Raw genomic sequence first — 25,625 nt, 5'->3', positions numbered from 1 at the left:
TGTGATTGCAAACCAAAATTTGCATGTGGAGAGTTATTTGTATAATTTTCACAGAAACTTTTCTCTCTTACTGCAAAAGCACCATTATTGAAATGTGTAGTGTAGTTCACTAAATGTGGCGATGCTGAATGTTTAACATCTTACTATTTTAATTTTTTTAGTATGTGCAACGAATTCTCTCAGATATTTCAACTGTGTCAGTTTGTGATGGTAAGTTTAATTTCAATAACTTTTTAAAATAGAGTGGAATTTCGTAGGAAGAGGGTAAACTAGTTTATGTATTGTTCCATTACAGGAAAATTCCCAAAACGCTCCTCTTGTTCATGCAACTTTGGAAACTTTGCTACGATTCCTTAACTGGATTCCACTGGGATACATTTTTGAGACCAAGTTAATCAGCACATTAATATACAAGGTAATCGGGGGTTTGGTTTGGTTTTTGTTTTCTTTTATTGATGTCTACTAGCAAATAAGATGGAAGCTTTGGTTAGCTGAAATAAAATGCTTCATATGTAATTTTCTTTTTTGTACTATCTATAATCTTCTTTCTGAAATCTTTCTTATAGTTTTTAAATGTTCCCATGTTTCGAAACGTCTCTTTGAAGTGCCTCACAGAGATTGCAGGTGTCAGTGTAAGCCAGTACGAGGAACAGTTTGTAACCCTCTTTACGCTGACCATGATGCAGTTGAAACAGGTAACTTTTTTTGAACTTAATACAAAATAAACTTTCCTGATTTAAATTTTGACTGCCTTTTATTTAGCAAAATCAATTTAATAGAGGAAGCTTAGCTTATATTTGCCAATACACATTCATTATAGAAAGCTAGCTATCTTTTTGCAGCAGAATGTTATACTGTAAGTTTATTTTTAAAGATGTAACTAACAACTTTTGAATAAATCTTAAAGGTTCACAAGCAAAATAGTTCTTAAACTGAAGTTAAGATTGTAAGTATCTATTGGTTACTTGAAGAGTGTCTTTTCAGGCTACTATTATATTCAAGAGTTGAAGATCAGGTTAAGACAAACAAAACAAAAACATCAGAAAACATGAAAATGCATAGTTGAGATTATCTAAACCGCCATTGTTTTTGTCCTGCCCTCATTGACTTGACCTTGCAAGTTCATCTAGCTTGTGTTCTTAAAAAAAAAAAAAAAAAAAGTTAATGCGTTTGATGGAAGCGTTCATAAGGACTTCAGAAAACGCTGCAGGCTGTTGTGTAGTAAATTCACTAAATCAGTGTATCTTGAGTGTGTACGTTACATAATATTTTACCTGTCCATTAAATTTGTAGCCTCAGGTATGGTAGTTACATGTCTAAACTAAGGTTTCAGAGTAGCAGCCATGTTAGTCTGTATCCGCAAAAAGAAAAGGAGGACTTGTGGCGCTTTAGAGACTAACAGATTTATTTGAGCATAAGCTTACGTGAGCTACAGCTCACTTCATTCACTAAGTCATTCAGAAGGATGCATTTCTTCAGCTGAAACCAGGAATCGCCCTGGAGATTATCCTGTATGATACCCTTGGAAGTGTTTGTGTTTATTTAAATTATATAAAAGCAGTGTGACTTTTTTTCCAGCTGATTGACCTTAAAGGATGGCCTCTCTGTAAGAACATGCTGCACCCTGGTTCAGTCAGTCTATCAATAAGTGAATTTAGATTACTTTTAAGTTTTCAGTTACTGGTATATTGATGTGCATTGTTTCAGTACAGAATTGTCTTCTGGGTTTTAGTTTTGTGGTTGGTCTGTATATTAGAAAAAAAAGATTTGGTGTTTGATGATAGTATAGCAGTAGGAATATATTACCGACCACCTGCCAGGATGATGATGGTAATAGTGAGATGCTCAGGGAGATTAGAGGCTATAAAAACAAAAGCCAATAATAGTGGGGGATTTCAACTATACCCATATTGACTGACTGGGTGTATGTCACTCCAGGATGGGATGCAGAGGTAAAATTTCTAGACATGGTTAATGATTGCTTCTTGGAGCAGCTTGTCCTGGAACCTACAAGAGGAGAGACTCTTCTTGATTTAGTCCTAAGTGGAGCATAGGTTCTTGTTCAAGTGTTTGCTCATGTCCATTCCATATGGGGGGTGGGGAGGGTGCACACTGTGTGCCTTATTGCTGGAGATTTTTCCCTCAATGGTATCTGTTGGGCTGGCTCTAGTACCCTCTGGAGCCGCGTATGCTCATGTACCAGTGTAAGGGGTGCTGCCAGCCACACATTCACTCAGTTCCTTCTTACTGTTGCTGGAACGACCCTGCTTACTTCGGCAAGGCTTCTTCCCAACGGCTTCTGGATTCTAATTTTTAGTTTGTTGTTTAAACATAGTTTTTTGTGTACACAGATTTTGTAGTTAGTGTTAGTGCTTATCGTCGAGGGACTCCCTTCGTCTCAGAGGCTGGGTATGCCCCAATCCCCGAGCTTCAAACCTTGTGCCTCCTTTAGCAAACGTATGCCCGTAAGCGACCCGCACTGCATCTGCTTGAAGTGCTTAGGAGAACTCATGTAAGGGACCAGTGCCAGATTTGTCAGGACTTTAGACCCTGCACCAAAAATGACAGAGAAAAAAGACTGAAGGCTATCCTAATGGAAGCCACTCAGACCAGCCTCAGAGCCAAGTTGCTACCATTCTGCAGTGAGCATTTTGGCTTTGGTATGGTGCCAGAGGAGTGCTTTGTTCATCATCTCTGGTGCCAAGGAAGAAGGACAAAAAACAGTGCACCGACAGAGGGGCACTCACCGGTGCAGAAAAAGGACAAGAATGGGGAAGACTGCGCAGTGCAACTCGTGCTGGACTGCCACTCCACCCTCAGTCCCTTGGTGGCACCGTCAACTCCGCCCAGAGCACTGAGTCTGGTGCGGGACCCTCCGCTGAGACCCAGAAACCACCGCAGCGCCAGAAGCCTTTGCAGCAGTCGGATTTACTATCACTCCCGGTCCCCTGTTGTGTCCGTCTTCTTCTCCCTCCCCCGCCCACCCCCCCGACTCCGATGGGACAGTTGCTGGCTTTGATGACTGGGAGCAGGGAGCGTTGAGCTCCTTCTGGGCACCGGGCCCCCGGCACCCTCTAAGGGCAAATCAACCCTGATCCTGTCGTCACAACTTACGGTCTGCCACCGGTCCCGGGACTCTCTGCACTGTATGGAGGCAGAGAGGTATACCACTCCACTGTAGTCACCAAGGGAGGACCCTTCATCAAAGTCCAAAGGGGAAACCTAAGAACCACCACTGGTACCCAGCAGATTCCCCCCACCAGCACCTGGCCAACGGGTCAGTGGCCAAACTGGAACCCTTGGGGTTTTCCCCCAGTACTGGATTCTCCCTCCCGTCGATGGCACTCTGTGGTCTTGAAGAGGTGGGCTACCACCCCTTCTCACTTATCGCAACCCCGATACTAACAGGATGTGGCTCCCATGGATGTTATTGAGGAAGCTGCCGCTGCCGCCTTCTCCCCCCTCAAACAAGGTCATCTCAGGGCCCAGTAGCTTGCTCCTGCAGGATGACTTCAAGGTCCATCAAGACCTTTTGAAGTGGATAGCAGCTAACATGGGGATGGAAATTGAGAAGCTTAAGGAAACATCCCACAGCCTTATTGACATTCTGGCTGTGGCAGCTCCCTCCAAAGTGGTTTTACTCATTAACGAGGCTTTACTGGGTCCAGTCAAGGCTCTCTGGCAAACTCCTTCTCTGCGCCCCCTCTGCCCCCCTCCCACCTCAGAGGTCAGAGAAGAAATATGTGCCAGCATGTGGGTTCAAGTACCTATCCTTGCTCACACACCCCACTGTGGGGATCTGGTTGTGTCGGCAGCCAACAAGAGGGGATAGGTCCAGGTTTTTTGCGCCCTGCCTGTTTTGGGGGAGAGATTTATTCAACAGGTAGCCTTCAACTGTGTATCTCTAACCAGTAAGGTGCCAAGGAAGAAGGACAAAAATCCGTAGGACTCCCTGGCCAAATTTTAAAACTCTCTCTGCCTCTAGATTCAAGGCAGGAATTCAGTGACCTCTTGGAAGAGGGTAAGAATGTGACGTGACCTCTCTCCAGGTGGCTCTGGACACAGCCAACACAGGAGCCAGGACAATGACCTCAGCTGTCGCCATGAAGCGTTGCACGTGACTCCAGTACTCGGGACTTCCTTATGAGGTCCAGCAGTCTATCCAGGACCTCCCTTTTGAAAGCTCCTTACTGTTCTTGGAGCATCGGACACGAGGCTTCATGGCCCGAAGGACTCAAGGGCCACCCTCCTGTCCTTGGGCCTCTACGCGCCATCTGTTTCAGGAAGCTCTTCAGGCCCCAACAACCACCTCGTTTCTCGGCACCACCTCTGAGACAGGAACCCTGTAAAAAGAAAGGGAGCGGTTACAAGCAGCGTCCGCCTCTCCTGTCCACTTCAACTTCCCAGGTGGGGTCTCATAGATGCTCCGGTGGGCCTAAGTAGGCCTTTTGAGGGTGTGTCCGAGGGCACTATACCAGTTCCTGCTTCAGATCCTGCCTCCCCATTATTTTTGGACCATCTGTCCCACTTCGCTCCAGCATAGTCCTGCATAACATTGGACCACTGGGTGCTGAACACAGTGACAATTGGCTATACCCTCAGTTTTCATCCACCCCCATCCCTCTTCAGAGACCCTTCTCTCGAGCAACTCCTTGCCCGTGAGATGTAGTCTCTTCTGGAACTGGGGGCTGTGGAGGAAATAGCTGAAGACTTGAAAGGGAAGGGGTTTTACTCCTGATATTTCCTAATCCCAAGGGGGCCTCCAGTCTGTTTTCGACCTACATCACCTCAACAGTCATCTCAAGAAATTGAGGTTCTGCATGGTTTCCTCTCCTTCATTATACCCTCCCTAGATCCAAGGGGCTGGTACACTATCCTCAACTTAAAGGACACATACTTTCTCATTTCTATTTTCTGTGGCCACAAAAGATTTCTTTGATTTCTTGTGAACCAATGCCAGTACCACTTCATCGTTCTCCCCTTTGGCCTGTCTACAGCCCCACGGGATTTCACAAAGTATATGACACTAGTAGTGGCCTTCCTCAGGTGGTGAGGCATCCAGGTCTACCCATACATTGTTGACTGGCTTATCAAGGGTCGGTCAGTGGCTCATATATGGAACAGCATCAGCATAGGCCAAGCCACCTTCCGAACACTGGACCTGTTTTTAAATGAATAAAAGTCAACTTTTATTCCAGTTCAGAGAATAGAGGTTATTAGGGCAGGGCTTCACTGAACCCAGACCAGAGCCTTTCTTCCAGAGGCCTGATTCCAGACAGTTGGATCTGATATCCAAAGTCATAGTCCACCCAATTACAACAGCCTGAGTTTGCCTCAAGCTGCTGGGGCACATGGCATTCCATGCACTTACATGGTTCAGCATGGAAGGCTGCTTCTCAAGTCTCTACAGATGTGGCTGGTATCAGTTTACTCCCTGAACAGACACTACCTGGACTTTGTGGTCACTGTTCCACCCCTGGTCCTCACCTCTCTGGTCAGATGGAAAGATCCAAGATTAGTGTTGATGGGGGTACTCTCTCGAGCCCCATAGCCATTGGTTCCCTAGTTTTGGACATGTCAGACCGAGGTTGTGGAAGTAAGGCTTCCCAACCTAAGGACTCAGGGCCTGTGGTCCCAGGAAGAACTCACCCTGCACATAAGCAGCAGGGAACTCAGGGCTGTACGTTTAGCCTGTCAGGTATTCCTCCCCCAGATCTTAGGCAAGGTGGTGCAAGTTCTGACAGACCATGGCCATGTTCTATATCAACAAACAGGGAGGAGTTTGATCCTCTGCCCTGTGTCAGGAGGCCATCCGCTTATGGGACTTCTGTGTGAAGCATTCCATCCGCCTAGAGGCATCAGACCTTTCGGGAGCCTGGAATGCACTGGCAGATCGCCTCGGCAGATCCTTCTCTTTTCACCGCAAATAGCCTCTTCACCCAGAGATCGCCAGGCTCATCTTCCAGAGGTGGGAGTCTCCCCAGGGGACCAAGCAGAACAGGAAGTACCATCAGTTTTGCTTGCTGCCTGGGCGCAGTCTAGGCCTCCTCTCTGATGCGTTTCTGCTCCCATGGACAGGGCTTCTGCTCCATGCTTTTCCCCTGTTCCCTCTGATTCACAAAGTCCTCCTGAGAATCAAGAGTAACAAAGCAAGAGTTATTCTCATAGCTCCAGCGTGGCCATGTCAACACTGGTTTGGCATGCTGCTGGACCTATCAGTAGCATCTCCTCTTTTGCATCCACTCCACCCAGACCTGATCTCACAAGACCATGGCTGGATGCTCCACCCGAACCTTGCATTCCTTAACCTAACTGCATGGATGTTACATGGCTGAACCCAGAGGAGCAGGCCTGTTCAGAGCAAGTTCAACAGGTCTTGCTAGGTAGTAGGAAGCTTTGCACTGGGGCTACCTGCCTGGACACTGTAACGATGCGGCCTTTGGTAGGACACAACTGGGAGTATCAATTCAGGACAAATTGCTTAGAGCAGGGCAGTTACAGCTCAAAACTGGGTGTTCTTTTATTATTAGGGCATGCCAAACCAGCCAGCCAGAGAGTACTTTGGTTTTACCCCGTTGGCTAACCATAAGTCACACAAGAAATTCCTTTAGGTGCTCCAGTTTCCCAGTATTGCCACCAGCACTGCTTTCCTTATGGGGATGACCAGTTATGAAAACCAATACCCCAGTAAAAGAAAAAAGGTTCTGATATCAAAGGACCAAGCCCCAGACCCAGGTCAAATGATAACTTAGATCTTACCCCAAATACACGCTTATAGCCAATTTTTATTAACTAAACTAAAATTTATTTAAAAAGAAGAATGATATACATACAGACTTGAGTTCAATTTCTTGAGGTCCAGATACATAGCAGAGATGGTGAGTGTCGTTGCCAAAAATTCTTTTAGAAATAGTCCATAGGTTATAGTTCAATGTCTCTATTCAGGGTGACTCTAGTCAGTGACTGGGGATCTCAATTCTTATGGCTTAAGGTTTCCCCTTCTTGAAACCCAAAGCAGATCTGAGATGAAGAAGGGTCATGTCCCAGGATTTTTATATATTTCCAGCAGCCTCTTGGCCTGAGAAAACAATAGGCTTAACTTTCCGTCTCTCAAACATCATGGCAATTAGCAGAGGGGGTAATTTATCCATTATACAGTTCAGATACAGGTTACCACAACCTTCAAAGAGACCTATAGACAATAATACTGTTTCACTCAAGTGTCTTCCTAAATGTTAATACTCCTTTTTTGATCTTTGAATCAAAGCCATAGTAATAGACACGACTTCTTTGCTTACAACACAAGACCTGAGCAAACAGCTACTCTTCTATCCCTAACAATGCAGGCTTGCATTCAAAGCTCTATTATTTACATATCTTCCTAACAAGTCTTTAAAGTTCAGCCATGGGTCATGTCAGTCTGTGAGTTAATTAACTCTTTTTGGACCAGTGTCACCTTTCAGTAAGAAAGTATCACACTTAACGTCACAGACACATGGAAGCGCTTCTCATTGTGGGCATCTCAACGAGGTCTCTGGTTTATTCTTCCCTTCAGTCTATCTTGGACTACGTAATCCATTTGAAGCAGCAAAGTCTGGCCCTGGCATCTATCAAGGTGCACTTAGCAGCAATCTCAGCCTTCTGCCTGCCAATGAACGGCAGGTCAGTGTTCTCCAGTGAGATGACTGTCTGGTTTCTCAAGGGACTGGAGAGACTTTACCCTCACGTCTGCAAATTGATCCCTCCTTGGGACTTAAACCTGATTCTGTCAAGGCTCATGGGCCCTCCTTTTGAGCCACTAGTTTTGTGCCCTCTACTACTTCTCTCTTGGAAGGTGACCTCAGCCAGAAGGGTCTCTGAAATCAGGGTCCTTACATCAGAACCACCATACAGAGTGTTCTTTGGGGACAAGGTCCAACTGTGCCCCCACCTGGCTTTCCTACCAAAGGTGGTTTCACAATTCCATACTATCCAGGCTATTTTTCCTGCCAGTCTTCTTCCCGAAGCCTCACAAGAAGTCTGAGGATCAGCGGATTCACTCATTGGATGTTAGACATGCCCTTGTCCTCTATATTGAGAGAACTACATCCTTTCGAAGATTCATGCAATTCTTTGTAGCAGTAGTAGAAAGGATGAAAGGGCTTCCGGTATCAGCCCCAGAGGATGTCAGTCTGGATAACCGCATGTATTTGGGCTTGTGACGAGCAGGCCAGTGTTACGCCTCCAGCCATCCTAACAGCTCACTCCACGAGAGCTCAAGCCTCTTCAGTGGCATTCCTTGCACAAGTCCCAATCCAAGACATCTGTAGGGCAGAAACTTGGTCATCGATGCATACCTTTGCATCCCACTATGCCATCACTCAACAAGCTCGAGATGACCGGTTCGGAAAAACAGTGTTGCAGTAGCATGTCCATGAACTCCAGGCCCACCTCCTAAGCCCACGACCTGCTCTGATACCCCTCTGTTGGAGCTGACCAGCAATAGAGAACTGAAAGGGTGAGTGGCAGATGGCACCCTTATGCCAGTGCATGAGTGCATGGCTCCAGAGGGTACTAGAGCCAGCCCGACAGATACCACTGAGGGGAAAATATCCTGCAATGGTGCACATGGCGCCCACACTTCTAACATGGAATAGACATGAGCAACACATTCCAAAGAACAACAGTTATGTAAAGTTAGTAACCATTTTATCTGTTCAAGAGGTAAACATAGCTGAACTGCTTGGTAATTAAATGTAAGTAGGGTTATCAAGTGATTTTTAAAAAAATTAATCACAATGATTAAGAAGATCAATCAATCAAAATTGTCAAATTATGGCTAAACAACCAAGTAAAAGTGATTAGAGACAAGAAGACATCCTTTAAAAATTGGAAGTCCAGTACTAGTGAGTAAAACAGAAAGGAGCATAAATTCTGGCAAGTCAAGTGTAAAAGTATAATTAGGCAGACCAAAAGAGAATTTGAAGGACATCTAGCAAAAGACACAGAAATGAACAGCAAAAAAATTAAGTACATCAGGAGCAGGAAGCCTGACAAGGAGTCAGTGGGGCCTCTGTACAATAAAGGTGCTAAAGGATCACTCAAGAAAGACACAGTCATTGCAGAAAAACTAAATGAATACGCGTATCTGTTTTCACTGCAGAGGATGTGAGGGAGGTGCCTACAACCTAGCCATTCTTTTTCTGTGACAAATCTGAGGAACTGCCCCCAGATTGAGGTGTCAGATGGTTTAGGAACAAATTGATAAATTAAACTGTGTAATAAGTCACCAGGACCAGATGGTATTCACCCAAGAGTTCTGAAGGAACTCAAATATGAAATTAAAGAACTCGTAACTGTGATTTGTAACCTATCGCATAAATCCGCTTCTACACCAGATGACTAGAGGATAGCTAATGTATGCCGATTTTTAAAAAAAAGGGAGGGGGGCGGTTCCAGGGGTGATCCTGACAATTACAGTCAAGTAAACCTAACTTCAGTACCAGGTAAATTGGTTGAAACTATAGTAAAGAACAGAATGATTTGACCTATAAACACAATATGTTGGGGAAGAATCAACATGGTTTTTGTAAAGGGAAATCATGGCTCACCAATCCATGAAAAATCTTTGAGGGTATCAGCAAGCATGTGGACAAGGGTGATCCAGTTGATTCAGTGTAGTTGGACTTTCAGAAGGGTCTGACAGGGTTTCTCACCAAAGGCTCATAAGCAAATTAAGCAGTATGGAATATGAGGGAAGGTCCTTTCATGGATCAATAACTGATTATAAGATAAGAAACAATGGATAGGTATAAAATCAGTTTTCACAGTGGAGAGGTAAATAGTGGGGTCCCCTAAGGATCTGTACTGGGACCTGTGCTGTTCAACATACTCATAAATGATCTTGAAAAAAAGGTGAACAGTGAGGTGGCGAAGTTTGCAGAGACACTAAACTACTCAAAGTAGCTAAGTCAAAAGCTGACTGAGAAATGGATCTATCAGAGCTGGGTGTCCGGGCAGCAAAATAGCAGATGATATTCAGTGTTGATTAGTGCAAACTAATGCACGTTGGAAAAAACAATCCCAACTATATAGACAAAATGACAGGGGCTAAAGTGGCTGTTACTATTCAAGAAAAACATCAGTCATCGTGCATAATTCTCTGAAAACATCTGCTCAATGTGTAGTGGCATTCAAAAAAGCTAACTTTGTTAGAGACCATTAGGAAAGGGATCAGAATGCCAAAATATAAATCCATGGTATGGCCGCACCTTGAATACTGTGTGCACTTCTGGTTTCCACATCTCAAAAAAGATATTTTAGAATTGGAAGAGGTACCAAGAAGGGCAACAAAAATAAGTGGTATGGAACAACTTCCATACAGGGACAGGTTAAAAAGACTGGGACTGATCAGCTTATTAAAGAAAAAAAAAAAAAGACCCCTAGTAGGGGATATGATAGAGATCCATAAAATCACAAATGGTATGGAGAAAGTGAATAGGGAAATGTTATTTATCCTGTCACATAACACAATAGTTATGAGATTAATTGGCAGCAGGCTTAAAACAAACATACGAAAGTAGTACTTCACACAGCATACAGTCAACCGGGTATGTTTTGAAGGCCAAAAGCACAATGAGGTTCAAAAAAGAATTAAATAAGTTCATGGAGGATAGGTCCCTCAATGGCTATTAGCCAAGATGGTCAGGGACACAACCCCATCCTCTGGATGTCCCTAAATCTCTGATTGCCAGAAGCTGGGACTGGGCAACAGGGTTCTGTTAATTCCCTCTGAAGCTTCTGGCACTGGCCACTGTCACAGACAGGATGCTGGGCTTGATGGCCCATTGGTCTGACCCAGCATTACTTAGGTGATTCATGACAAACTTAAGTTGGTTGGTGACCTTTAGTGCTGACTGTGACTTTCTATGAAGATCACCATGTTCAAGGGTTTTTCTTTCAGGTAACACAAATTTACAGCATTCACTGTAGCTTAATGCTTTTTTGACAGGAAATTTCCTGAAGTTTATGCATAAAAATTGCTCTGGCTGAGCTTGCAAGCTGTTTGGACTAAACAGCTTGTTCCTCTCCGGCCCCAAACCATCTCGTGGGTTTTCTCCCACTGACATGGGGACAGTAATGGATCTAGGATTTTGCGGTGTGGTGTGCAAATTTGTTTTGAGACAGTGAAGCAGTTGAGGTGTGTGTGGAATATAGCATTCATACCAACAAAAATCTTTGAGATCAAAGTTTGCATTTTCTAGCAATCTGTTCATGTTATAGGTCAACTCTTGATGAATAAAGGTCTCATAGTGACCTTAAACCAGCTTTGGTGGTGGTGATAACAATTTAAGTTTCAACCTTGCCGTAGATTGTACTACTAAAATGCATTTTTGAACAAAGTAGTACTGTATCTTCTTCTGGTTTGGCATTCAGTGGGTATTTAAATGAATAGCTGACTTGGATTTTGTTAGGATAAAATCTGGCTTGGATAAAAAGGGATGGAACTCAGGGTTGTGGTTTACCCAATCTTGGGGGGGCAGGGAGAAAAATGGTTTGAAATAAAATACATCCCATGTTATGTGTTTAATTACAGTTATTCCTCAAACACAGACATAAACTTTATCCAAAATGGAAAACTATTCTGTGAAACATAAGTGTATTTGCTCTAATATATCAAAACACTTCTACCAATGTACTTGCTTTTTCAGCATCTAAACTACTACAAAGCTTGAGCCAAATTTATCCAAATGAGCTGAGAGCATTTCTGATGCCAAGTTTGCTGGACTGAAGTGCAGAAATCAATTCTAAATACAACACTTTGTTTTCAGTGGTTCTGTCTTCCATGACTTTATTTCCACAATTAACAATCATCCTCATGCAGCAAATTATGCTCAACCTCTTTCACAAGTATAGGCTATTGGTTTGAATTTTGGATCTTCAATTTTAACTATTGGAAGACAAGAAATGAACTAAATTATGTCCTCAGTAGTCAATTTATTTCCTCTTGTATAGACTCAACGGATGGCCTTGTGTTTGAGACAATCATGTTGGCTAAGTAATGGAAAAGGTTCCTTAGGTTTGATTCAGTTCTTGGTTTGTATGGGGTTTTTTTGTTGTTTTGATTGGTTGGGGGTTTTTTGATAGTGATAGTTCTTGGAGCAAGACAGATTTCCACTGAGGATGTGACAGTAGTGTCAGCCTGTAATCTGACAAGTCTCTCAAAGCAACTGGAAAAGGTTTAAGTTCAGTGGCTCTCTGATGAGAAGCATTCCTTGTGTAATATGAATGCTGCTATTTTAATCAAAGTACACTACACTTCTACCCTGATATAACACAGTCCTGGGGAGCCAAAAAATCTTACCACATTGTATCGAACTTCCTTTGGCCTCGAGCATTTCCGTTAATAGTCACTTCCCACCTCCTGACTGTCCCCTCAGAACCCCCAGCCTGTCCACCCACCCCCCTCCACCCCGCTTCTTGTCCCCTGACCGCCCCCTCCAGAGAAGATCCTCCCCATACCCCCGGTCCCTAATCACCCCCTACCCAACCCCCCAGCTCCCTGTCCCCTGACTGCCACGACCCCTATCCACACCTCCACCCCCTGACAGGCCCCCCGGGACTTCCACTCCCTAGCCAATACCCCCGTTCCCCATCCCCTGACCACCACACACCCAGAACCTCCAAACCATCCAACCCCCCCCGCTTCCTGTCCCCTGACCATCCCCTGAGACCCTCTGCCCCTTATCCATCCCCTCGGCCCGGCCAGGCACCCTTAAAACGCCACTCAGAGGAGTGTGTCGGAGCCTGATGCACTGATCCGCTGGAGCGTGTAGCCCTGCCCCCCAGAGCGCTGGTTTACCACGTTATGTCTGAATTCATGTTTTATCGGGATAGAAGTGTAGTCCTCATGCTCAGTGTGAAATCTAACATGGTAGTTGGATTCAAATGTAGTAGCAGTCTTCCTGAGTTTCTTGGTGTGTCAGTGAAAATCTGGGGCACCGGTTCTTTCAACCAGTCATTCACCAAGCAGTTGCTGGTTGCCTAAGAATTTATTTCCACAATATGCATTAGGCTGATCAAGTTTATTACTTTCTCAAACTCAAATAGCATGCTATGCACCCAGATATGGTTGTACCTAAGTTTGATTGTACGTAAAGTTCACCTCTCATTTTCTGATCAATATCCTTGTCATATTTTATTCTGCATCCTTGGATGGCATTTTCAGCAACTTGAATACTGTATATTTTTATGAACAGATCTTCCTAGTGTGGATGCTTGTAGTCCTTTTTAAGTCATCTTTCATAAATGACATAAATGACTACATGAGTTTTTCTTTTAATTTTCCTCTGTTTGTTCACTTGCAGCATCTAGTGGACGTGCAAGTTTTAAAGCATCTGGAAACATATGGCTAGTGTTTTAAACAGGATTTTTTGCAATCCTAATGTGGCTCCCATTGAAGAAAATGGGGATTATACCCTTTTGGGCTAAATTCAGACATGTCAGAGTTCTGAGTATTACTCTTTGTTTAATTTGGCAGCTGGTGTTCTGTTCTTCCATGCTCCTGTTACGTGCTTTTACTTCTTTCTACTTAAATTTGCCTGGCTTATTGAGTTTTTATTCAGTTTATGTACCAATTGAATAAGTATTTTAATATACCACAAATTGGGTAAACCCATTTTAGTACCACATTATACCATTGCTGAATTTGGCCCAGAGACTTCCATTTGAATTCCTTCTTCTTACTCTAAGACTTCATTTGACTGAATTAGTTTGTTTTATAAAGATAAACTATATTAGAACCAAACTAATTTAACACTAAAATATAATCTTGGCAGATAATTAAAGATTTAGGTCCTCTGAAACACTTAATTTAATGTCAATACTGTTGTTTTAAGGCAGTCATCAAACGTAAGGCATTGAGATTATTTTTATTTATATTGTGGGTAGCCCTTGAAAGCCAAGGCCCTATTATACAGGCACGGTATAGTATATTAAAGATTAATGGAATTTGTTCCCATTTCTTGGAACCTTTCCATACAGATATATCTGTGTGCTTTTGGTGGGGTGGAGGGGAGAAGCATTTGCAGAGTGGTTGTAAGGAGGGGAATGCAGTGATTAGCAGAAATGTTTTTTCCTAAAAGGGACAAGTCATTTGTTGTTTAAAAACACCCAAATGTTCCCTGTCGTCTTCAGGTAATATTGCACAATTGCAAACAGGAGGAGATATTGTTTGAGATACCTATTTGGTGTGATCCGAACTATACAAAAGTTTAAAAACTGCTGATCTAGAAACTTCATTCCTGTTTTTTTAGATGCTTCCTTTAAACACCAATATTCGACTCGCATACTCCAATGGAAAAGATGATGAACAAAACTTCATTCAGAATCTCAGCTTGTTTCTTTGCACGTTTCTCAAGGAACATGGTCAACTTATAGAAAAGAGATTAAATCTGAGGGAAACGTTAATGGAGGTAAGTTCTCTAGTGGCAGTTAATGTACTTTGTATGTCCTTGTGCTGGATGAGTACCTCAAATGATGTGTCCCTAGTGCAGTTACTTGAACTAAATCTGTAGCACTCACCACAAAAGAAATGCAGTTAGAGAAGTAAGTACTTGAGTTTCCTTCCCATAACTAACAAATACTTAAACCCCTGATTGAGACACATTAAAGATATTGCACTTGGTAACACCTGCTAATTGCACTTCTATATGCAGTGACCTTACATTATTTATATCACGATGCCCAAAGACTGCAGTCTTGATCAGGGCCCCTTTGTGCTATATGTACAAATGTATAGGCAGATACAGTTCCTGCTACTAAAGAACTACATGGTAAAACTTGAAAGCTGTGTGAGGGAGGGGTGTATGTATGTGTAATATAACATTTAGCTTTCGACTTAAACTATCCTAGTGTCTTCTCTGTATTTATCATAACCTCCGTAAAGTGAGCCGTTTCAAACTTTCAGTATTAAACTAAGCAACCTAGTTGAGGGAAGTATCCCATCATTATGTAATAACAGAGATATACATTGCAGTAATACATGCCATTGGGGTAATCTTTACAGGTTAATAGTGGCGGTGTTATACCAATAAAAACCAGCAGGATCTTATTAAAGGGGAAAAGACAAAATGCCACATTTATTGTGAATACAGAAAGAATCATAGTAAGCAGTTAGTTATAGCTATAACATTCCATTCAATTTCATATTTATTCACACACACTCACACACACACATTCTGTAAGGTTGTTATCATAGGTACCAGCCTTAGAGTTGCTCATGCCAAGCCACTGGCCAGGTGGCCTGGACATGAGGAGGGAGCAGGGCCTTGTCAGATGCTCATCTGATGCTGCTGGAAGTTGGTTTGCAGAATCAGACCCCAAAGTTCTCCCTTTCTAGAGTCCATTTTTATAGGAATTTCTTCCTATGCCAGTCTATGGGAATTGCTGCTTCATTCCTGATGGCACCATGCTGCCAGATGTTATCTTGTTCTTTGGTTCTCCCATTCTTGAGGCTGTCGGGTGGATTCCAGTCTGCCCTCTGGGGGTCCTCTGGTTATTTCCACTTGATGCCTTCTTCAGCCGATGGACACTGGATTCTTAGGCTGGCAGCTCCCTGATCATTCAGTTATTATCCACACCAAGCATCCATCCACATACATCCTCTATCTCTATTTTAATCACAATTATTAACAAAGCGAGATGAATACAACAAAAGGGTGGGGAGTCTCTGGGTGTTGCTTCTGTAGTTAAAGACTATTGCTTTGAGAACAGACTCTGTCTTAGAATGTACTAACACAATTAGCAGCTTGCAAGTTTCACACACAGAGAGAGAGAGAAACAGTACCAAAAACCATGAGACCTCTTAATACCCTGGAATTTAAACTATGGGGAATCAAACTCATTTGTGATTTTAATACAGAACTTCTTTAATATGGTCCAACAGCGGAACTCTAAGCCCTATTTACCATGTACTCTTGGTGACCATATTTGCATTGCAGCAGCACCTAGGGTATGTCTACACTGCATTTACACACTTGTGGCTGATCTATGCCTGCTGGCTCGGACTAAGGGATCGCTTAATTGCAGTGTAGATGTTTGGGCTGGGGCAGCAGCCTGAGCTCTAAGATCATTCCACCTTGCAGAGTCCTAGAGCCCAGGCTGAACATCTACACTGCAATTAAACAGCCCCACAAGCCCCAGCCTGAGTCAGCTGGCACAGGCCAGCCATGGGTGTTTAATTGCCATGTAGACATATCCCTAGAGGTTGCAGTTAGAGATTAAGGCCTCATTGTGCTAAATGCTGTACATATGTTGTAGTAGTCAAAGCTTACAGTATTACTATAGTTCTGCTTGCTCCCTTCTTTTCCTAGTTGCTGCTGCATTCCTTTTTCCTCTCAGTCATGAAATATAACTAAGAGCAATGCAGTGAAATAGAATAAAAGAAAATTTCAGTTGTAGTTGAAAAGGGTGTGAAACTGAAACCCTGGAAGATTTTATCAAACACTTAAAGGGCAATCTATCTAAGCAGCAAGTATAGAACAGTTACAGTGGAGTCCCCGGAGTCTGTTTGTAATCTAGACAGGCCCTTAGACTGGGGAATAACCTTGCAATGGAAGTGTAAGAAGCCCCATTTTTTCAATCATTTAAAACTGAACTGGGCAAGGTACTTGTGAATATTTTGCAGAAAACTGCTCTGCACCATCAGAAGTATTAGAACAGTGGTTCTCAATCTGTTTTGGCCCATGGCCCACAAGAACCTAAAAGATGATTCTAGGATTTGAGTCGTAGGATAGGTCTCTTTAGTCATGTGTTGCGATTCAAAGTTGTGCTGGGTGTCGGCTGTTCTGTGTTGCTGCTGCTTCTGCCTCTCTCCTGCTCAGCCCTTCAAACAACTAAGTATTTTCATATTCATGTGCAACTGCTTCAAAAGTTTTATGTGGAACTAGATTCACTTTCTGCCTTTGTTGTTTAAGCACCACTATGGATGCATATTAGCTGACATGGGTCTCCTGCTACTTCAACTGTTGTCCCACATTGTAGTGTGGTGGCCTTTTGAAATCTCCCTCAGTACATTGCTTCTGGAAGCTGAACTACTCTGATCAGGGTTCAGAATATTGCAGCTGACAATGTTTAGGACAGTGCTAGTGAGGACATAGGACAGACACTGCAAAATATCTTAAACTGATTCAGCATAGCTAGCATGAATACGCTGAATTGTTTGTCGTTAAATTGCTTCAGTACAGTGAGTTTAGTTGCAAAAGATTCACATCTTTAGTAATGACAAGACCTCTTTTTGAGGTGTTCTTCATAGCACAGTTTCTTCATTCTGGCTTCCTAGCTCTGTCAGGTGCAACTGGTAAGATTATATAGATTTGTTTTCTTCTTTAGAAAAAAATCAGTATTCTGAGAATCCAGGGACCAGATTTTTAAAGGTATTTAGGTGTTGCTTGGTCACCAAGTGTTGATGGAATTTAGACTAAGTGCCTCAATCCCTGTTGAAAATGAGATTTTAGGCTCTTAAATCAGGTGTTGCAACAGTGACCCAGCAAAGCCTGAATACCTTTTAAAAATGTGGGCTTAAGTCCCTGGGATGCTTATGAAACACTTCAAATCCTATGCAACTGCTTCAACTGGTTTTACAAAAGTTCTTAAAAACTGGTTGCGAAGACTCTGCTTTTGGAGTTTTAAGAACTGATTTATTCTTCAAGTGCTTGCTCATGTCTTTTCCATGGTAGGTATGTGCATGCTGTGTGCACTGTTTCTGGAGATTTTTCCCTTAGTGGAATCTGTAGGGTCGGCTCTAGTGCCCTCTAGAGTTGCGTACAGACGCATTGGGATAAGGGGCGCATCCTCTTGATTCCTTCTTACTACCCGTGATGGTTGCTGGAACGATCCTTCTTGCTGCGGCAAGTGGTTTGGACTTTTCTCCATTTATTCTTAGTGTAGTTATTGTAGTTAGTTCTCAGTATTAGCGTATATACTAGTGTGAATAGTTGTCTCTGTCATCGAGGGACTTTTTGCCGCAGAGGCTGGGCATGTCCTGATCCCTGGGCTTCAAGCTCTGGGCCTCTTGCCACTAGCAAGCTAATGCAAGGTGAGTGACCTGTACTCAAGCTGTTTAAAGTGTCTGTCTGGGGGAGTCTCAGGTTAAAGATAAGTGCCAGATTGGCAAAAATGCAGCCCTCGCACGAGAAAAAAGTGTCCATCAGCTGAATGTCCTACTCATGGAGGTGGCCCTCAGACCAGTCTCGGAACCAAACTGTTCCACATCGGTGCTGAGCATTTCGATATCCATGCAAAGCACTCCCTCGGCACAGTGCTCTTTCCGCCACCGTTCCTCGTCTCCGGTGCTGAGGAAGAAGCATAAGAAACAGGACACAGAGAGAGGGCGCTCTGTGGTGCAGGAAATGGACAGCTCAGTGAGACCCATGTCAGGTCACTTGTCCTCACCGAGCCACTGATGGCACTGTCAACTCCACTTAGAGTGCCTAGTCTGGTTTGGGACCCACCATAGACTCCTGGAAGCAACCATGGTGCTTAGGTGTCCACCACCTCTTTCAACGCCAGAGGCATTTCAAGTGATGAAGGACCTGTCTCCCCCAATTCTGCCAGCCCCACAAGGATCTCCGGCAGCCAGGACAGCCGGGGATAGGAAAGAGCAGGAAGCGCTGAGCTCCATGCCAGGACCAACCACCTCTGCACTGTCTAGGAGCAAGCCTTTCATGATCCTGGCACAATGGTCACTGATCCGCAGGCTTTTTAAAGGTGCATCAGAGGGCATTACACCAGTCTGAGTTCCAGATTCATCGCCTTTCTTGGTTTTTGGACCATCTTGTTGCCCTTCAGCCAAGCATAATCATAGATAATGTTGGACTGTTAGTTACTCAGTACAGTAACAGTTGGTTCCACCCTCCAGTTTGTATCTACCCCTCCCTCCCATTCCCCACCCGAGTCCCTCTTCAGGGGCCCTTCTCACCAGCAACTCCTCGCTGGGGAGATGCAATCCCTCCTACTTGTGGGGGCCTGTAGTCCATTGCGGGGGAATAGCCCCTCTCCCTCTGGGTCTGTGGGAAGCCAATAGGCCTCACTACATCTCTGGGAGTCTGCCTGGCATGGGAAATGCAGGGCAGGTCTGTGATCAGGGCCAAACGACAAACATGGAGCCCAGCCCCTGGTCAGGGCGGGGCAGCAAAGAGTCTCTGGCTCAGGCTTGTACTCTGGCTGGGTAGCCAAACAGTCAGTTAGCCCAGGCCCTTGATCAGGGTGGGGAAGTAGAGTCTGAGGGCTCAGGCCTGCACTCAGGCTGAGCAGCAAAACAGTCAGGCCTCCTAGCTCTAGCAGAGGGTCAACGAGTGCAGGCTTCTTACCTAAGAGGGGGGGAGACTGCCACCCACGGGTTGGGGTGGCGTGGGGGGGTGACGCAGGCCCACCCACTCCACTGCATCCTGGCCCAGGGTCCTAGCAGTGGCAGAGTGGTCTGCCACTGGGTCAGCGGGGATCATGACTGCAACTCACTGACTCACCTGCTGTCAGGATTGCAGTCAGACGGGGGGGTTACCCCGGGCCACTTCCTAACTCCCCCCTCAGGGCATACCTGGCTCTCTAGAGGGTCGTTCTGGTCGTTGGGGAAGAGGGCCTCTGTCAGGGCTTGCATCTCCTCCATGTTCAGGTCTGTAAATGGTCCTGGCCAGTCCTCCACTTCCTCAGGATCTGCAGCAGCCACCCAGCTCTAGAGTTCGCAGGAGGTTTCTGGCTCCTTTGGCGGCTGGGGCTTCAACTGAGTTCTCCGGCCCGCCTTTTGTACTTCCTGTCCCGTCTACTGACTTCTGGCAGGAAAGTGGAGTGTGGCGTGGTTCCGCCCACCAAGGTTCAGTGAGGAGCCCCTCCCCTCCAGGTCTGCAGGTGACCAATCTGCCTCGTTACAGGGTCATAAAAGAAGTTCCTTGAGAGGGAAGAGTTTTTTTTGGTGTTTTTTTTTTTTTACTCCCAGTATTTCCTAATCCCAAAGGCCAGAGGAGGCCTACTGCCCATCTTGAACCTGCATCACCTCAACAGATATCTCAAGAAACTAAAAGTTCCTCATGGTCTCTCTGGCCTCCATCATACCCTCCCTAGATCCAGGAGACTGCTACGCCTTCCTCAGTTTAATGGAGCTTACTTTCACATCTCTATCTTCCACAGTCACCAAAGATTTCTCAGGTTTGTAGGGGGTCAACACCACTATCAATTCACCGCTCTCCCCTTCAGCCTATTGGCAGCCCCACAGGTCTTCATGAAGTGTATGATAGCAGCAGCAGCCTTCCTCATGCACTAATGTGTCCAAGTCTATTCATGCCTCAATGACTGGCTGATCAAAGGTCAGTCGCATGCTCAGGTACAGCACAGCATCAGTACAGTCCGGCCCACCTTCCAGGCACTGGTTCTGCTGATTAAACTAACAAAAGTCAACTCTCTGGTCCCAGCTCAGAATAGAGTTAATCGGGGCAGTGCTTGACTCGACACAAGCCAGAATCTTCCTTCTGGAGGCCCAATTCCAAACTTATGTCGGATCTGATATCCAATGTCACAGTTTATCCAATAATGACTGTCCAGGTGTGCCTCAAACTATTGGGATGCATGGCAGTATGTACTTACGTGGTATAGTATGCAAGGGTGCACCTCCAGCCCCTCCAGATGTGGCTGACATAAGTCTACTCCCTGAGTAGACAACATTTAGACTCACTGTCCCACCTCCAGTCCTCACTTTCCTGACTTGGTGGAAAGACCCAGAATTGGTAATGTTAGGGGGTACCCTTTGCTGCTCCTCAACTGTTTGTAGCCTTAATCTCGGTTAGATTTAGGGTAGGGAGCCCACCTCAACAACTTCAGGACCCATGGCCTCTGGTCTGAAGAAGAAATCTCCCTACACATAAATGTCTGGGAACTCAGGGCTTAGCTTGCCACGAGTTCCTTCCCCAGATCTCAAGCAAAGTGGTGAAGGTCCTGACAGACATGACCACATCCATGTTTTACTTCAAAAAGCAGGGAGGTGCTCGATCTTCAGCCCGAAATGTACTGACGGATCACATCAGCAGAGCTTTTTCCTCTCACCATGAGTGGTCTCTTCACCTGGAAGTCATCAGTGTCATCTTCCAGAGGTGGGAGCCTCCCCAGTTGGACCTATTTGCCACTAGGCAGAACAGGAAATGCCATCAGTACTGCTCGCTGTGTGGGCTCCTCCTCTTGTGCGCAGACCATCTACTATACAGACCTTTCCTCCAATCCCCTTGGTTCACAGTGTTCTCCTAAAAATTAAATAAGACAAGGGAAGGGTTATCCTGATAGCATGCTAGCATTGGTTTGGCACAGCTCTGGACCTCTCGGTGGCAGCACCTCTCACGCTCCTAGTCTACCCGGACTTGATCTCCTGGCTTTACTGCACCTGACTGCATGGATGCTGAACCCCGAGGAACAGGTCTGCTCGGTTCAGGTTTGACAGGTCTTGCAAAGTAATAGCCTTCCACCAGGGCTACCTACTTGACCAAGTAGAAACATTTCTTTTTTGGGGGCCTCTGAATGGAATCTCTCTCCATTCTGATCTTCTCTGCAGTCTGTCTTGGACTATCTGCTCCACCTAAAGCAGCAAGGTCTGGCTCTCTCATCTATTAAGGTTCATTCATTTCAGCCTTCCACCCTGCAGTGAATGGCAGATTGGTGTTCTCCCACGAGATGACAGTCTAGTTTCTCAAGGGGTTGGAAAGACACTATCCTCACGGTTGCAAACTGACCCCTCCCCTACCAAGGGACTTAAACTTCGTCCTGTTGAGGCTCACAGGGTCCCCCCCCTTTAAGTTGTTAGCATCGTGCTCCGTACTGCTTCTCTCCTGAAAGGTCACTTTCCTGCTGGCTGTTATCTCGGTCAGCAGGGTCTCTGAGATCAAAGTCCTATGTCGCAACCTCCTTAAATGGTGTTCTTCAACAACAAGGCCCAACTGCACCCCAATTCAGCCTATCAAAGGTGATGTCACAAATCCATAATCAGATCATTTTTCTACCTATCTTCCCAAAACCCAACAAATCCACTGAGGAACATTGACTTTGTATGTTGGACATTAGGCAGGCCCTCGCCTTTTATATTGAAAGGAGTAAGCCCTTCCACAAATCGCAACAACTCTGTAGCAATAGCGGAAAGGATGAGAGAACTACCTGTGTTATCCCAAAGAATCTCGTCCTGACTCACCACGTGCATTCGGGCTTGCTATGAGCAGGCGAATATCCTGCCTCCGGCCATCATGACTGCTTATTCCACAAGAGCCCAGGCTTCATAAGCAGCATTTCTTGTGCAGGTAAAGTCCAGGACATTTGGATGAATGGACTATAAGGTGGATAGAAAGCTGGCTAGATCATCGGGCTCAGTGGGTAGTGATCAATGATTCCATGTCTAGTTGGCAGCCGGTATCCAGCGGCGTGCCCCAAGGGTCAGTCCTGGGGCCGGTTTTGTTAAATATCTTCATTAACGATGAGGAGGATGGCATGGATTGCACCCTCAGCAAGTTTGCAGATGACACTAAACTTGGAGGAGTGGTAGATTGACTGGAAGGTAGGGATAAGATACAGAGGGACCTAGACAAATTAGAGGATTGGGCCAAAAGAAATCTGATGAGGTTCAACAAGGACAAGTGCAGAGTCCTGCACTTAGGACGGAAGAATCCCATGCACCGCTACAGACCAGGGACCGAGCGGCTAGGCAGCAGTTCTGCAGAAAAGGACCTAGGGGTTACAGTGGACAAGAAACTGGATATGAGTCAACAGTGTGCCCTTGTTGCCAAGAAGGCTAATGGCATTTTGGGCTGTATAAGTAGGAGCATTGCCAGCAGATCGAGGAACATGATCATTCTGCCTGTGTGACATTGGTGAGGCCTCATCTGGAGTACTGTGTCCAGTTTTGGGCCCCACACTACAAGAAGGATGTGGAAAAATTGGAAAGCGTCCAGCAGAGGGCAACAAAAATGATTAGGGGTCTGGAGCACATGACTTATGAGGAGAGGCTGAGGGAACTGGGATTATTTAGTCTGCAGAAGAGAAGAATGAGGGGGGATTTGATAGCTGCTTTCAACTACCTAAGAGGGGGTTCCAAAGAGGATGGATCTAGACTGTTCTTAGTGATACCAGATGACAGAACAAGGAGTAATGGTCTCAAGTTGCAGAGGGGGAGGTTTAGGTTGGATATTAGGAAAAACTTTTTCACTAAGAAGGTGGTGAAGCACTGGAATGAGTTACCTAGGGAGGTGGTGGAATCTCCTTCCTTAGGGGTTTTTAAGGTCAGGCTTGACAGCCCTGGCTGGGATGATTTAGTTGGGGATTGGCCCTGCTTTGAGCAGGAGGTTGGACTAGATGACTTCTTGAGGTCCCTTTCAACCCTGATATTCTATAATCTGCAGAGCCATGACCTGGTTGTTGGTTCATACCCTCACAACCCACTACACCATCACCCAACAGGCACAAGATGATGCCAGTTTTGGGAGATCAATGGTACAGTCAGTATGTCCATGAACTCCGAGCCCACCTCCTGGGGTACTGCTTCTGAGTCACCTAGCATGGAATGGACATGAGCAAGCTCTCGAAGAAGAAAAAAGGTGACTAACCTTTCGTAACTGTTGTTCTTCGGGATGTGTTGCCATGACCATTCTATGACCCACCCTCCTACCTCTCTGTTGGAGTTACCAGCAAGAAGGAACTGAGATGGTGTGGGTCCGGCAGCGCCTCTGATACCAGCACATATCCAAGTGAGCCAGCCCTATGGATACCACTAAGGGGAAAATGTCCGGCAATAGTGCATGTAGCACGCACACGCCTAGCATGGAATGGACATAAGTAACACATCTCTAAGAAAAAGTCACAGAAAGGTTAGTAAATGTTTTTTGCCAGTGTGAAGGCAAACATATAGTAGTAGTTCAACTAGTCCTTCCACTGCTACCCCATATTGCATCAAGGACCTTTTGAAATCTCTCAATTCTCTGCTTGTGGGAGCTATGCAGGGTTCTGTGCTACTCACATAGCATTGTAAATTAAACTGTTTAGAACTGTGTTCATGTCATTTTGAAACTGATTTGACATAACTCTTGTGAACACATTGCCTTGTTTTAAATCAGTTCAGTTATGGATCACTTGATTCTCCTAGTGTGCACAGCCTATGGGGACTACATCTAAAGAGATTTCACCTCCAACTGATCTTGTCCACAGGTGGCTGGTGATATGGGATGCCGTGATCAGCTGAAGGGAAAGGTTAGCTAAGAGAGCATTGAATGTTGGAGCGTGTAGCCCCATCTCATGATTCTATATCAGAAATATACCAAATAGATTCCTTTTAAAGTTGTGGTCTGTATGTTGGTTAGCACCATTGCAGTAAAGAGTGTGACAAAGTTCCTCCTTTACCTTGGCGGGTCTTGCGCTTATTGGCAGATTTGCTCACCTTGGAGCTTCACGGCAGCCATTAATTTGGCCGTTTTCGTGAACCCACAGTCCAGGTCAACTCCTCCTGTGTCTGACCAGGAGTTGGGAGGTTTTGGGGGGAACCCGGGCCCGCCCTCTACTCCAGGTTCCAGCCCGGGGCCCTGTGGAATGCAGCTGTCTAGAGTGCTTCCTGGAACCGCTGTGCGACAGCTACAACTCCCTGGGCTACTTCCCCATGGCCTCCTCCCAACACCTTCTTTATCCTCACCATAGGATCTTCCTCCTGGTGTCTGACGATGCTTGTACTCCTCAGTTCTCCAACAGTATGATTTCTCACTCTCAGCTCCTAGTGCCTCTTGCTCCCAGCTCCTCACATGCACACCACAAACTGAAGTGAGCTCCTTTTTAAAACCCAGGTGCCCTGATTAGCCTTCCTTAATTGATTCTAGCAGCTTCTTGATTGGCTGCAGGTGTTCTAATCAGCCTGTCTGTCTTAATTGTCTCCAGAAGGTTCCTGATTGTTCTGGAACCTTTCCTGTTACTTTACCCAGGGAAAAGGGACCTACTTAGCCTGGGGCTAGTATATCTATCTTCTGTTACTCTCCTGTAGCCATCTGGCCCGACCCTGTCACAGGAGATAAAGGAAGTTATAAATAAAAGTAACTTTTATTTCCCTTCATATGTCCTGATAGAAATTTTCATTGAGTGCAAATGAGGAATGTCTGCCTTTTCTCTGTCAGCAGTCTAGACATCTACCTTCTGTGAGCAGCAGAAGATGATGCACTCAACAAAGACTTCTTCAAAATGCTGAGCTCCACAACACTAAGGCAGTAGTAATCTCTAGTAGACAGATATTGGTATTGTCCTGTTGACAAACACCTTGGTTAGGAGACTGTAAAACCACAGTGTCTTGCAGAGACTCAAGAGATGATTATCTTGATCAATCAAGAATTATACATGGAGATTCAATTATTTTGAGACATTATCACCTTTTAGTCAGGTTATTGTAACTTTTCAAAAGTATAGGTGCATATGTTGGAAAAGTTCCCTGTAGTCATAGTCATGGCTGTTGAACAGTTCTTGGGATGCTGACCTCTAATTGTAATTATAACATATTAATTCCTTTTATTTCTAGAGATTATGGCAAAAATATATAAAAAGCCCTTCACTAGAAATATTTGGATAAATAAACCTTCAGTGTCAAGGTATTA

General features: G+C 44.9%; 1 protein-coding gene across 2 annotated transcripts in view; it reads left to right on the top strand.

Moving 5' to 3' along the window:
• XPO1 (exportin 1) overlaps positions 1-25,625 on the top strand; it is a 79,221-nt gene that overhangs the window by 29,074 nt on the left and 24,522 nt on the right. For both annotated transcript variants that reach the window (XM_073339390.1, XM_073339391.1), the window contains 4 exons: positions 162-210; positions 296-415; positions 567-695; positions 14,295-14,453. In XM_073339390.1, the coding sequence (XP_073195491.1) occupies positions 162-210; positions 296-415; positions 567-695; positions 14,295-14,453 (457 nt within the window). The remainder of the gene's footprint in view (positions 1-161; positions 211-295; positions 416-566; positions 696-14,294; positions 14,454-25,625) is intronic.

Source organism: Lepidochelys kempii, chromosome 3 (assembly GCF_965140265.1).
Source record: "Lepidochelys kempii isolate rLepKem1 chromosome 3, rLepKem1.hap2, whole genome shotgun sequence".
Classification (NCBI taxonomy): Eukaryota; Metazoa; Chordata; order Testudines; family Cheloniidae; genus Lepidochelys; species Lepidochelys kempii.
The sequence above is the reverse complement of the archived record's forward strand: the minus strand, read 5'-3'. Positions and strand labels throughout refer to the sequence as shown.